The sequence below is a fragment of the Apaloderma vittatum genome, unplaced genomic scaffold (genome assembly GCF_000703405.1).
Source record: "Apaloderma vittatum isolate BGI_N311 unplaced genomic scaffold, ASM70340v1 scaffold7786, whole genome shotgun sequence".
NCBI classification, from domain to species: Eukaryota; Metazoa; Chordata; class Aves; order Trogoniformes; family Trogonidae; genus Apaloderma; species Apaloderma vittatum.
In genome coordinates this window covers 21880-33650 of record NW_009719941.1, presented here as the reverse complement: position 1 = coordinate 33650, position 11771 = coordinate 21880, and the positions used below count along the sequence as shown (strand labels likewise).

General features: G+C 43.1%; 1 protein-coding gene across 1 annotated transcript; it reads left to right on the top strand.

The window, feature by feature from the left end:
* Nucleotides 1–81: 81 nt before the first annotated feature.
* Nucleotides 82–5336, top strand: MTFMT (mitochondrial methionyl-tRNA formyltransferase; the record flags this gene model as incomplete). Its single annotated transcript, XM_009870837.1, has 8 exons — nt 82–294; nt 1072–1194; nt 2130–2232; nt 2814–2889; nt 3440–3531; nt 4085–4166; nt 4758–4840; nt 5136–5336. Coding segments are annotated over 8 exons (973 nt in total), but the record flags the coding sequence as incomplete, so codon positions are not given.
* Nucleotides 5337–11771: the final 6435 nt, after the last annotated feature.

Below are 11771 nucleotides of genomic sequence, written 5' to 3'. Positions count from 1 at the left end.
CACGGCGGCCCAGCGAGGAGTGGAGGTGACCCGGGCGTCATCTCTGCCCGTGTGAGGCCTTCAATGCCCTGTCCGGCCCAGGGCGCCCAGCGAGGAGCCGCTCGTGTCCCGGCTGGAGGGGGTGACCCTGCCCTCCCGCCTGCCTGGGCCCCTGCCCGTGAGGAGATGTGCCCAGGAGCTCCAGCTGCCTGTTCATGAGTGGCCACACACGGGCCCTGTGGGGCAGTTTGATGTGGGTGTGGTAGCATCGTTTGGACGTCTCCTGAGTGAGGACCTCATTCTGCAGTTCCCATAGTAAGTGAGCTGGCAGGACATCTGTTACTGCTTCGTTAGCAGAGCTAGACTCTGGTTTTGAGTCAGCACCTGTGACTTGTAGCGGGTGAGGTCAGCTTCTTCCCTGGGCTCATCTACTTAGTCTGAGTCCTGCTTCTGTTATTGTGAGGTTCACTCTTGTTCACTGACACGGTGATGTAAATCTATGCAGGCATTCAGCATAATGCGTTTACAGAATCACAGAATCATCCAGGTTGGAAAAGACCCTTGGGATCATCGAGTCCAACCATTAACCCTACTTACAAGTTCACCCCTAGACCATATCACTCAACACCACATCCAAGCGATGCTTAAACACATCCAGGGATGGCGACTCAACCACCTCCCTGGGCAGCCTGTTCCAATATCCCACAATTCTTTCCGTGCAGAACTTCTTCCTAGTGTCTAGTCTAAACCTACCTTGTTTAAGCTTGAAGCCATTCCCTCTAGTTCTGTCACTAATTACCCGAGAAAAGAGACCAGCACCAGCCTCTCCACAATGTCCTTTCAGGTAGTTGTAGAGCGTGATGAGGTCTCCCCTCAGCCTCCTCTTCCTCAAACTCTGCTCCCCTTTTCAGTGTTCACTGAGAAACTGAAGGTTATGTTGTGTGACTTTAAATGTATATTTAAACCGGTAACAACCTGAGAAGGTCTGGGGAACTAATTCTTAAAGTAGTTTCATTGTAATAAATGTTGCACACCCATTTACATATGCTTCAGGTACTCTTCCTGCTTTGACTTTAAAATATTTCACTTCAGTGGCGTGCTGAACATCCATCCCAGCTGCCTCCCGCGGTGGCGTGGTCCTGCACCAATAGTCCACACAGTGCTTCATGGTGATAAAGTGACTGGGGTGACAATTATGGAAATAAGACCAAAAAGGTAGGTTAGATGTGCTTCCCAAAACAACCCACTGCTTCTGTTGCCTCCCAGAACTTTAAATCATCACTAATTAAGTCACCATTTAGATAATTTTATGTAATCGCTGTTTTTTTCTAATGCATGTGTGTGTTTAATGCTAAAATTTGAAACGCTTAGAAACTTTCACCTGACTATATGAGATTTACACAAATATGGTGTTTTAGTGAGTGCTTAATTTGCACCCTAGGCCCCTTCTGTCATTCTTAGCGTTATTACAGGGAGCAGACAGAGATCAGCCAGGCACACAGCTAGATGGAAAGGCTTGGTATGACAAGAAAAGATCTGGTGACAGAAAAGATCTGGATTTCAGACTTCAGAGTCACCTGTCACCTCCTGTAAGTAAAGCAGAGGACAAGCAATTGCCTGTCTAGGGTTGAGAGAGAGATTATGTGTTTTAATTTCAGCACAAACTCTAGCTCAAAAGGCTTATGAAAGCACAGTCTAGGGTTGAGAGAGAGATTATGTGTTTTAGTTTCAGCACAAACTCTAGCTTAAAAGGCTTATGAAAGCACGTTATCATAATTTTCTTTTATTTTTTAGATGCTTGTCTGATAATAGGTCTCAGGAATGTGTGAACCAAATTTCTTCTAAATACCTCAGATTGTTTCTTTTGAGATTTTGTGCTTCCAAACTGTAAATTGTGCATTCAGTTCAATCTGAGCTTGCTGAGGTGAATCTTTCTTGCCAAGATATATCCAATATTCTTTTCTCTGTGTTGTCTTGTGAACCAAACGTTATTTGATAACGTGCGAAAAATAACATTTTGGAGGAAAAAAGGGAAATTAGTAACCGAGTTATCTTATTGAATGTAGCCTTTTGAACGGCTAATTGAGTTATGGCTGACATGTGATTGAGTGTAGCTTCTCCAGTAAGCTTGTCTGTTTTCTGCCTTACAGGTTTGATGTAGGTCCAATTATTAAGCAAGAGGAGTTTGCTGTTCCTCCCCGCTGCACTGCAAAGGAGCTGGAAGGGATGTTATCAAAGATGGGCGCAAACATGGTAAAGTCTTGCGAGATAGTGTCGCTTCTGATGAGTACCTTGCTTTTGATGTGTGTGAACAGAATCCTTTTTAATCCTGTTCTGAGCTGACTGCCGCTGTTAAGAGTAGAACGATCTGAACTTAGTGTTTGTGAGCCCTTTGCCTTGCTGAGGGGAAAGCTGAGGGGTCTGTGGTGTCGGTGTTGTTTCAGTCCGTTGCCATTCCGTTCCTGTTCTGGGAAGAACTCAAGTGCTTTGTATGGAAATGGTGCAGTTTCTTCTTTTGTTGAAGTGAATGCCTCCTTTTTTTTGGGTCTTAATAATTAGCTTTCAGCCTGTTCTAGAATTAATATCATAGAGGAGATTGTCCATAAAAGAATACTTGAGTTTTTTTGATTGTGATTTGGTGGGAAGGATGCCTTTAGTGTGTTTGTGTGTGTGATACAAGTAGTTTGAAATTACTGACTCAATTTTCTAAAAGCCCACGAGACAATTTCACTGATGAAAAATTAAGCACTGTATTTGTATGTCTTGGATTTACTGTTACTGTTAATAAATATACTCAGCCTTGCTAATAATCTGTACAATTTTTATTTTTGCAGCTGATAACAGTTTTGAAAAACTTGCCTGAAAGTTTAAAAAATAAAAAGGAGCAACCGAAAGAAGGAGTGACCTTCGGTAGGTACACGTCGTATTTAATGAAAGTCACTCATTTTTTTTCTTCTGTCAGCTGGAAAACTTAAGTTTCTTCCTACTCTGCTGGGTTGTATTTTTTTAGATACTTTCCTTGACATGGTCTCCTCACTGCCTTCTCTGGCAGAGGGAAAAACGCTTTAGAATTCTTCACTCTTACCACACTGATGTGTTGATTTTTTTTTTCCAGCTGCCTGTACAAAAGCAAAATCAGTAGCGATGTCACAAAAATCTGAGTGTTAATTCTTGATGGTTGTAATGCAAATAAAAGTGTTAGAGCTGTGCTTGAAAATACATGTCATCGGTTTGCTGTGCAGTGGGTAAATAAGAAGGCAACTGAGAATAGGGTATAAATAATCCAGATTTTATAAAATCTTGTCTCTAGTTGTTGGCTAAGGCACCTGCGGCTGGATGATAAACCTGCCATTGGTCAGGATAAAATGAAGTTTAAACCAGGATAAAACGGTACAGCTGTTTGTTTGCAGAAAGATGCCAAACAATATCAAGTCTCCTGATGTGTTTTTTTCCCCCCCAGCTCCTAAAATATCCATAGCTAAGAGTTGTATAAAGTGGGAAGAGCAAACAGCTGCACAAATAATTCAACTGCATCGTGCAATAGGAAGTATGGTAAGACAGTGGATTTTTTTTTTAAACCCTTTTCTGCCCTGTAGCATGTCCGAGTTTGGCATAGATATTTTAAGTAATGGCTAAAACCAAAGTTTAGGTTTTTTTGGCTCTAAAACCTGGTGTATGCTTTAAAATCCCAGCTTCACTTAGCATGGAGGAGAATTTTCATGAACTTGATGCCAAGTGTGCAGTCAACTCGGTAGTTTTGTGTTATTTCCTTAGCTCTGGGATTTCCCCAGAGGCACTCGAGAGGTTATTGGAAACACCAGAACGACATTTGTCACGTAGTGACAGTAAACAGTGCAAAGAGCGACAGCAGACAGTTGGTGTAGTGAGTTGCTGAACTTATCACTGCATATGCTAATGGTCTGCTTGTCAGTGACGAAGAACAAGGAAAACAAGAGACTTTCCTTATTATATCTTGTCTGGACACAGGCATAATTTTTTTCCCTTGATGTTGTTACTGCGTGTGTCTTGCATAAGAAAAAAACCCTGGCCAGTTGCCTGGAAATCATGTAAATATTGTAAATATATCATCTGCTTCTGCTTCCAGTATCCTCTGCAGACACTCTGGAAGGGTGCTACTGTTAAACTTCTGGATTTTGTGGAAGTGGATACTATCCCTGGGTTTTCAGGTATTTACTTTTAAATTAATCTGTGACGTTTTCCTTGCACAGATCTTGCACAGTTGTTCTAAACAATAGCTTTAAGCACTGTTTTTCTGAAACACTGTTGGAACTAAATCAATCTCACATAGGCTCAGAGTAAAATAAGTTTCTGGGCCCCAAGATGAGCGTAAGTCGGGTTTTAGAACATTCCTGCGTTGTGGGAATGTCGAGAGAGCGGCAGGTATAGTCCTGTGAATCCTGAAACTGGAGGATTTTAATCCTTTGAGTCAGGAGATCCTCTCTAGGGGAATGTCACAAGCAAAGCTGTCCCTGCCTACTCTTGCTCAAACTATTTTCTGTAGTGGTCCGTGAGTCCGAGAGCCTGGTGGGTTGCGTGGTGTGCCAGAGCGTGCAGGGCTTACGGCTGATTATGGGTCAGGTCAGGGCTGTTCTGGTTCTGCCCTGCTCATTTGGGGATAGTAAAACAGAATACCGAAAAAAAATAATTTTGAGCAAAATAGTGACTCGAGGTGATTATCATGCTTCAGAGAGACATGTTTCAAACTTTTTTTGCTCTTGTTGGCGTAAAAATGCCTGATGATCTTGCTTTGCTTTTAGATCGGATATTCAATGTCTGTGAAGCTGTTCCTGGTTCACTACTCTACCATAAAGTCTCCCAAACACTGATCGCTCGTTGCAAGGTAGGGTTTTTCCCTTTATTTTATATTCACTGTGCTAAATACAAGATTTTCAATATTTGTGTTAGATAACTTCTCTTAATTGTCCATTATTACTCAGTGAACTTAGTTTAGCATCAGTCTTTTTATTTGATACCTTGAAGAACTTTTGGTTTTCACTTGCAAGTCAGAATTTGACTTGTAATGTAAACATGGTGACATTAAATGAAAAGTATTCTGTAAGCCAGCCTAGTGAGGGCTACGGATAATTTTAAAATGTGGAAGTAGCTTACTGCCATTCTTCTGTTTTTATTATTAGGAAGGCTGGGTTGGAATCAAAACGGTCGTATTAAAGAAGCAGCTTACAGCAGTTGACTTCTACAACGGATACATGCACTCTTGGTTCCAGCAGAACTCAAGAACAGTTCATCAGGAATGTAGATTTCAAACACTCGAACTTAGCACGGCAAAAAAGACTCTGAAAGAGAGGGAAATGTTGACGCAGGACATAAAACGATAGATGTATTTAAGTATGTGGAAGAAGATGTCTGTAAGTTAATAGTAATATAAAATATTTCTGTGCCCACCTATAACGTTCAACTTAGCTGAGGGGTTTCCTCCCAAAGGGTTTGATCTTGTCATCTGCGTGTTTTCGTTGTGGGTTCCTGATGGCACCGTTCCCTGTCAAGAAAGAATCTCTGGGAATGCTGAAGATAGCGAATGAATGCCCGTTTCCACTGTTGAGTAATAAATTTATTTTTATACGAAGTTTTCAATTGATTTCTGAGGACTTTTGTTATAAATTTCTTCAACTGTAAGGTGTGTGCGGTCACTTTAATCTGAAATCCTAAAATCCCTTGCTTCTTTGTAATTGGGAATTAATGCTCACTGAGACTCTCAGATTGTCTAGTTTGATACTTTTTTTTTGTGGGCTCTTAAAGTACCTTTGTATCCCCACATGGACGTGATTAAGCCTTAGCTGGGAGCATCTGGAGAATCTTTTCCTTCCATGATACTTAGAGTCAACTACAGTTAACACCAAGGCCAGCAGATTGTTTTTAGTCACCTCCGAGTGATGGGAGCACATCATTTTGTCTCCTTTTAAATTCAGAAAAAAAAGCCACTTATCATGTATGTTTGCTTTTGACTTGTTTTAATCTCATTGATTCTACTTCTAATCTATGAACTTTCTAATCTATAAACTTGTCATTCACCTTGTTCAGTAGATATTTTTTCTGTGATGCTTCTTCTTCTCTGATCAACTTCTTACCTTTCCTATTGTATCATATTGATCACCATCTTTCCCTTCTCTGTTTTGTTTTCATGTCCTAGAATATATCCCACTTAATGCACATCTGCCATCCATCCAGAAAATTTATGTTCTGCTGCCAGACTTTATCCCCGATGAGAGAGGTTTTGACTTTGTGAGGAGCTGTTAATCTAATCTCAGTTTTTCTTCAACCTGCCTTGTACCCGAAGGAGCGTTTCATGTGAAGAACTCCCCAAACTAGTGATTTTTTACTTTATTGTCCTAGAAGCAATGCAGCACTGGGAGAGTAACAGCGAAACAAAGAGCTGCCGCATCTTAGGAGCTGCTCTGGTGTTATTTGCTCAACCTATTCCTGCTTTGTCTGACTATTGCTGAGCCAGAAGAGCTGCTGGAGCTGTTCAGAAGTGAGAATGCACCGGTCTGTTAGCTTCGTAATTACTGTGTTACCCCTGAATTTGGGAAGCCTCAAAAGACAAAAAATTGCTTGGTGTTACAGTGTTTCAGTTTACCTCCTGCTCATGGGTAAATGCCAGCGGCGTCCTCTCCTGCAGGTCTTTTTGGCTCTGGGCTTTTCAGCGCTTTCTCGTGTCTTTTGAAGCAGTCAGGCGTGGAACTTAAAGCTTTAGGTCAGGCATCCAGTTCATGGGCCTTGAGATCGAGGTGACAGGAACTCGCTGTGCTCGAGTGTGATGCGCTGAATGAAAGCAAGCAAAAAGTCGAGGAGAATGCGTGGTTTCACGTGGATTAGAATGTTTCTGAGAAGCATCTGTTAAAACAAATGCTGTGGTGTTTTTCTTTAAATGCCATCCGTCCAACAATTAATTTGCCTCTGACAGGTTTTTCCAGAACACATGATCCTCTGAGAAATCCAAGCCTATGAATCAGAGTCAAAAACTGGAAACAACAGCAAGGTGGAAGTCAGGCTCCTGCGGAGAATTCCTTTTGTCCCTGACCGCAGGCGCGAGGGTGAATTTATGCTGCAGAAATTATAAAACCGGCAAGTTTGTTTCCAAGCAAATGATGTATTTTTATGGTTTGCTCCCACTGACTACTTGCAAGTAAAGGTTGTGAAGTCATTTTTGCTTTTACTCTGTTCAGATCAAGCTATGAAAGGTTAGTTACTGCCTCATGCCAATAGAAGGGGTGGTGGGTGGGATTTTTGTGAATTTGCGGGGGTGGCCTTCAGGGTTTTCTGGGTTTTGTTACATTTCTGGTCTTGGCTGTATTGCTGCTTGCCTTGTGCTTTCCCTGCTGGAGCTTCTGGAATTTTTTCATTGGCTATTTTTAAAGAACAGTCATAGGTATAATTGGAATTCAAATATTCAATGTCTGCTGAGGATAAGAACATTTTCTGTAAAGCCCTTTCCCCGCAGACAGGTTTTTCACACTTATCAGCTCCTTGGCAGGGGTCTGGCCTCAAACATGGATTGTGTCAGAAGCTGAATTAGCAGAGAAATGAGTATACAAAAAAAAAAAAAACACCCAACCCATCTAGAACCTCATCACAACAGCTTATAAATCATTTTAAGCACAGATGATAAAGAATTTTGGACTTGCAAGAAATGTTTTAGTTACCTGTTAGCCTGGGTCAACCCAACTTTTCTGATACAAGAAAAAAAAAAAGACTATGATATCAGAAGTTCAGCAAATCAAAGGTTTAAATGTTTTTGGGTGACCGAAGCATCAAATCAACTGCTTTGTACCTTGGAATGACTTCTCAGGAAAATTCCTTAGAAGCTCCTTAACTACTTTGTGTATTTTTATTTTTTTTTGTGGGTTTTTTTTGAACCTGCTCTGGCAGCTTAAAGCTGACAGCAAAAGAGAAGGTGGTGTCTCCAAAACGGAGAGAACCTCTCGAACAATTTGTACATCTCTCACTGACAGTTTTAGCTTACGCCTCCTGTGGTATCTGTGGCTGTTAGTCACCGCTGGTAGGCGGCAATTTCAGTTCTGACTCAAGCGTAAAGCCACAGCCAAGAGTTTCCCCGTGTCTTTGGGGGAGTGCGAGGTGCCTTGTGCTCAGAAACCCTGTAGGTGGTGCTCGCTGCATCTCTTTTAGGGGGAAACCTAAGGTCAGCTGGACAGAAGGCGGTGGAAAAACTGGTACAGAACATCTTCAGTTTGTCCTTTAATACCAAATAATGTCAAAACCATATTGTAGCCAGGATACCTGCCCTTGTAACTTAATCTTTTGATCTGTGCGGAGTTTGCTTTAAGGCTTCTTGGAATTGCTTTCTGTGCAGGCAGTTTTCAAAGATTAGCCAGTTCTGTCGTTGCTTAACTGTTAATGCCCTAGCTCTGAATAAGCACCCCAGTTGTTTTACGGAGGAAAAGAGAGTAAGAACATTTTATTTTTTCATGGAGGAAACCTTTGGCATGCTTTTTTTGGCGCGGTAGGGAGGCTTTAAAGGGAATTGGTGTTCCCCAGGCAGCTGTTAGCCAAAATGTCTCTTTGGAAACTTTGCTTTCACCTAGCTCTGTAGGGATTTAAATGGAAGAGCTGATTATTTTTGCAGAACAGACAAAACAAAAATGGGGCATTCACTGATGAGGTGTGGAATAGCATGTCAGGGTTGACTCTGGAATGTAGACCTAGTGATTCAAACCCCAGTCCCGCTGCTGAGGGTCGAGTACAGCCACTGTAGCCATTGCAAAGTGATACTGGGAAAATAAAACAGCTGTCCTCCTCTCCAGCGAGAGAGGGAAAGTAGGGGAAGTATTCATAGACCCAGCGTCTGCCACGGCTCAGTTTGAGGTCACTGCAGCCAAATTGCTGGTAGAACCGCAAAACGTCTGGGCACCAGGAGGGCGCTGGCGTTGGATGGCGGTGATTTCATCCTGGATTTGAAATAAATGTTAGAGTGAGTGATATTTCCTAGGATGCTGATGACTCGCAGTTAGGTGCATCTGTTTGACGACCTGAATCCTGCTGCTTCCTAGGAAACATCTTTATTCCTGTTTTCTGCTGAAGAAACTAGAAAAAACCAAAAAGTGTAAGAGACTAATCCCAGGAGTGTTTGAGTCTTTTTGAAAAGTTGATTGCAAAATCCCTGAATAATTTGAAGGTTGAGACTGGACAAAAATACCTCTCCTTTTGTTTATCCTAACTGCTGACAGGCTGATAGCTTCTGGGAAGCAATATTTTCCCTTTCAAAAACAGGAGGGAGGGAACAGGTCACCAGATTTATCTGAGGGTTGGAAACAAAGTGACCTTAATGGAAGATGCTTTGCCATTAGCCGCAAACTTGCCGACACTTAGGAGCCAGGTCTTCTGCTTCAGCCTGTTTCTCAAGGTTGGTGGTCCAGAGGCTGAGGCTGAGGGAGGAGCTGAGTCACAAACCTTCCTGCATTCCTCCAGCTGATGCTCTCCTTTGATATGTGGGTTAGTTTCAGGTTGCAGAAAAGGACCGTTGCTGTACGCTGACCACGAGCCGGGCAAGTGAGAAGTGCTGCTGAGCAGTAAAACTTCGTGTGAGTGGCGGATGTGAGAACCTGCCATAGCTTTGTTTTCCCCATATAAACTTTGCATAGGATTTACAGGTCTGCGTACAACCCTGTTGGCTTCACTGAGGCCATAAACCACCATGAAGCATTACGTTGCATCTTTTGACATGACATTGACCTTAAAAATAACATCACCAAGTACTAGATACATTTTTTTTTTCCTTCTTTTTAATATGTGATCAATCTCTTTTCTACAAAATATTTTTTAATATATTGATTTTCTTTGAGAACTTTGTCTGAAATCTGTATCCTCCCAAGAAATAGAAGTTTATAGCATTATTTGTCATATTATGTTGAGAGGCATCCCTGTCCATGACAGGGAGGTTGGATTAAATGATCTCTAAGGTCCCTTCCAGTCTAGGCCATTCTATGATTCTATGATTTGGCATGGTGTCTCATCAGTAGTGACAAAGTGTTAACACAAAGTGGTGGTTGTTTTCCGGTGATAGCGTTGGAAACCTCTGCCTCACTCCGTGTCCGACATGCTCTGCCAGCAGCCTCCTCTGAGAGCTCAAGGACTTGGTGAGCGCAGATATTAGTTTGTTCGGAATTAAGCTGCAGTGGGGGACAGATTGGGGAAACTTGGAGAGCTTCTTGCCCTTGTTTCATGTAGAGGCAGAATTTCAGGCTGTAGAGCTGTCACCATTTCATTCCCGTTAAACGGATATTTCTCCCCAAAAGGAAGAGCCCCGTATGCCGCTGTGTTTGGCTCTGGGAGCTCGCGTGCAGTGCAGGTACCAGATCCTGAGCCTGCTTTCACCCGTGTATCTCCTGGGTTGGTCTGTAGAAGTCGTTTGTGTTACTTCACCCTCAGAGTGATGAAACTAAGTTTGGGATTTGGCTGGCTGGCTGCAGAGGAGGAGGGGAGTGGAGGGAAGAGATGTTTCTCTGCGTGTCTGCAGCGCAAGCCAAGAGCTCTGTGGGAAGGTCCGACCTAAAGCTCCCCACTGGCTGTCTTGGCCCCGGCTCACGTCGAGCCCTTGCAGCAGACTAGACACAAAAGAAAACACAGAGTCTAAATTCATTGGTATGAAGAGGATGTGCCAGAGTATTCCACAGCTCATCCTTTTCTGCTTCTCTTTGATAACTGTCAATTTGCATAAAAGCCTGGATTATTAAGGGTTGGGTGGTTGGGTTTTTTTAACCTTTTTAAGCGTGATTCAGGCTACATAGGCACTCAATCCCGCACAGCTCTGCATTTAATGCCTGGGATGCCTGTGTCAGATCTAAGAACCTGTTCTGAAGCTTCCTAAACACTATTGAAAGGTTCCCTGTGCCCTCGATGGGCTGTAGGTAAACAACAGCATAGACCTCAAACTGGTTTCATACCCATAGGGGCAATCAGGTAGGAGACAGAAATCCACGCTCGAGCATGGGTCTGAATTCCAGTTTTCATCTAGTAGTGCTGCCCATCTTTTTGTGCTCTCTCTGTGCAGGAATTTTGGTGTTGGGGACTTGCTGGCTTGCCTACACCCCGGAAATTTATGGCCAGCATTTGGGTGTAAACACAGGATGACTTCTGTACTGATGATGTCCTCGATTCTGCTCTGGAAACAGTAGGGCTTTGAGAGGGCATCTTAATAGGTCTCTTGGAGATGGCTCGCTGTCTGTCTGACCCGTTCTGTGGCCGTCTGTACCTTCAGCTAAGAGTAGATTAGAGTCACAGAAAGCGTTGGGTTGGAGGGCACCTTTGAAGGTCATCTATTCCAACTTGCCTGCAGTAAGAGCAACCTCTTGCCCAGCAGCATCCTGCTCGGTGCTGAATGTCTCTGCACCTCCCAGCCCTGCTCTACATTGCCTGGTTTCCTACTATCCTTCAACTGTGGGTTCCCAGCTCTCTTTTTCTCCCCATCTTGTCCCGCTCTGGGACCACTGTTGCTGCCTCCTTAGTTCATCCCTCACCCAGGCCTGCTGTTCCACTTTTCCCAACGCTGTTGCCAACTCTCCACATCTCAAGTTTGGAGACACATTCCCTCAGCACAGCACAATGTGGCCAAGTCCTGGACCTGGAGGAGCATCATCTACCCAGCGAAGCCTTCTCTGTGACTCATTTGTGAACAGAAAGGTGAAATTTTGCAGGTCGTTCTTTGGCGAGCTCTACACGTGGTTTATTTACATCGCTCTTTCAAACACAAAAGCAACACAGTGTTGTCAAAGTTACAAAATTACTCTTTTTATTAA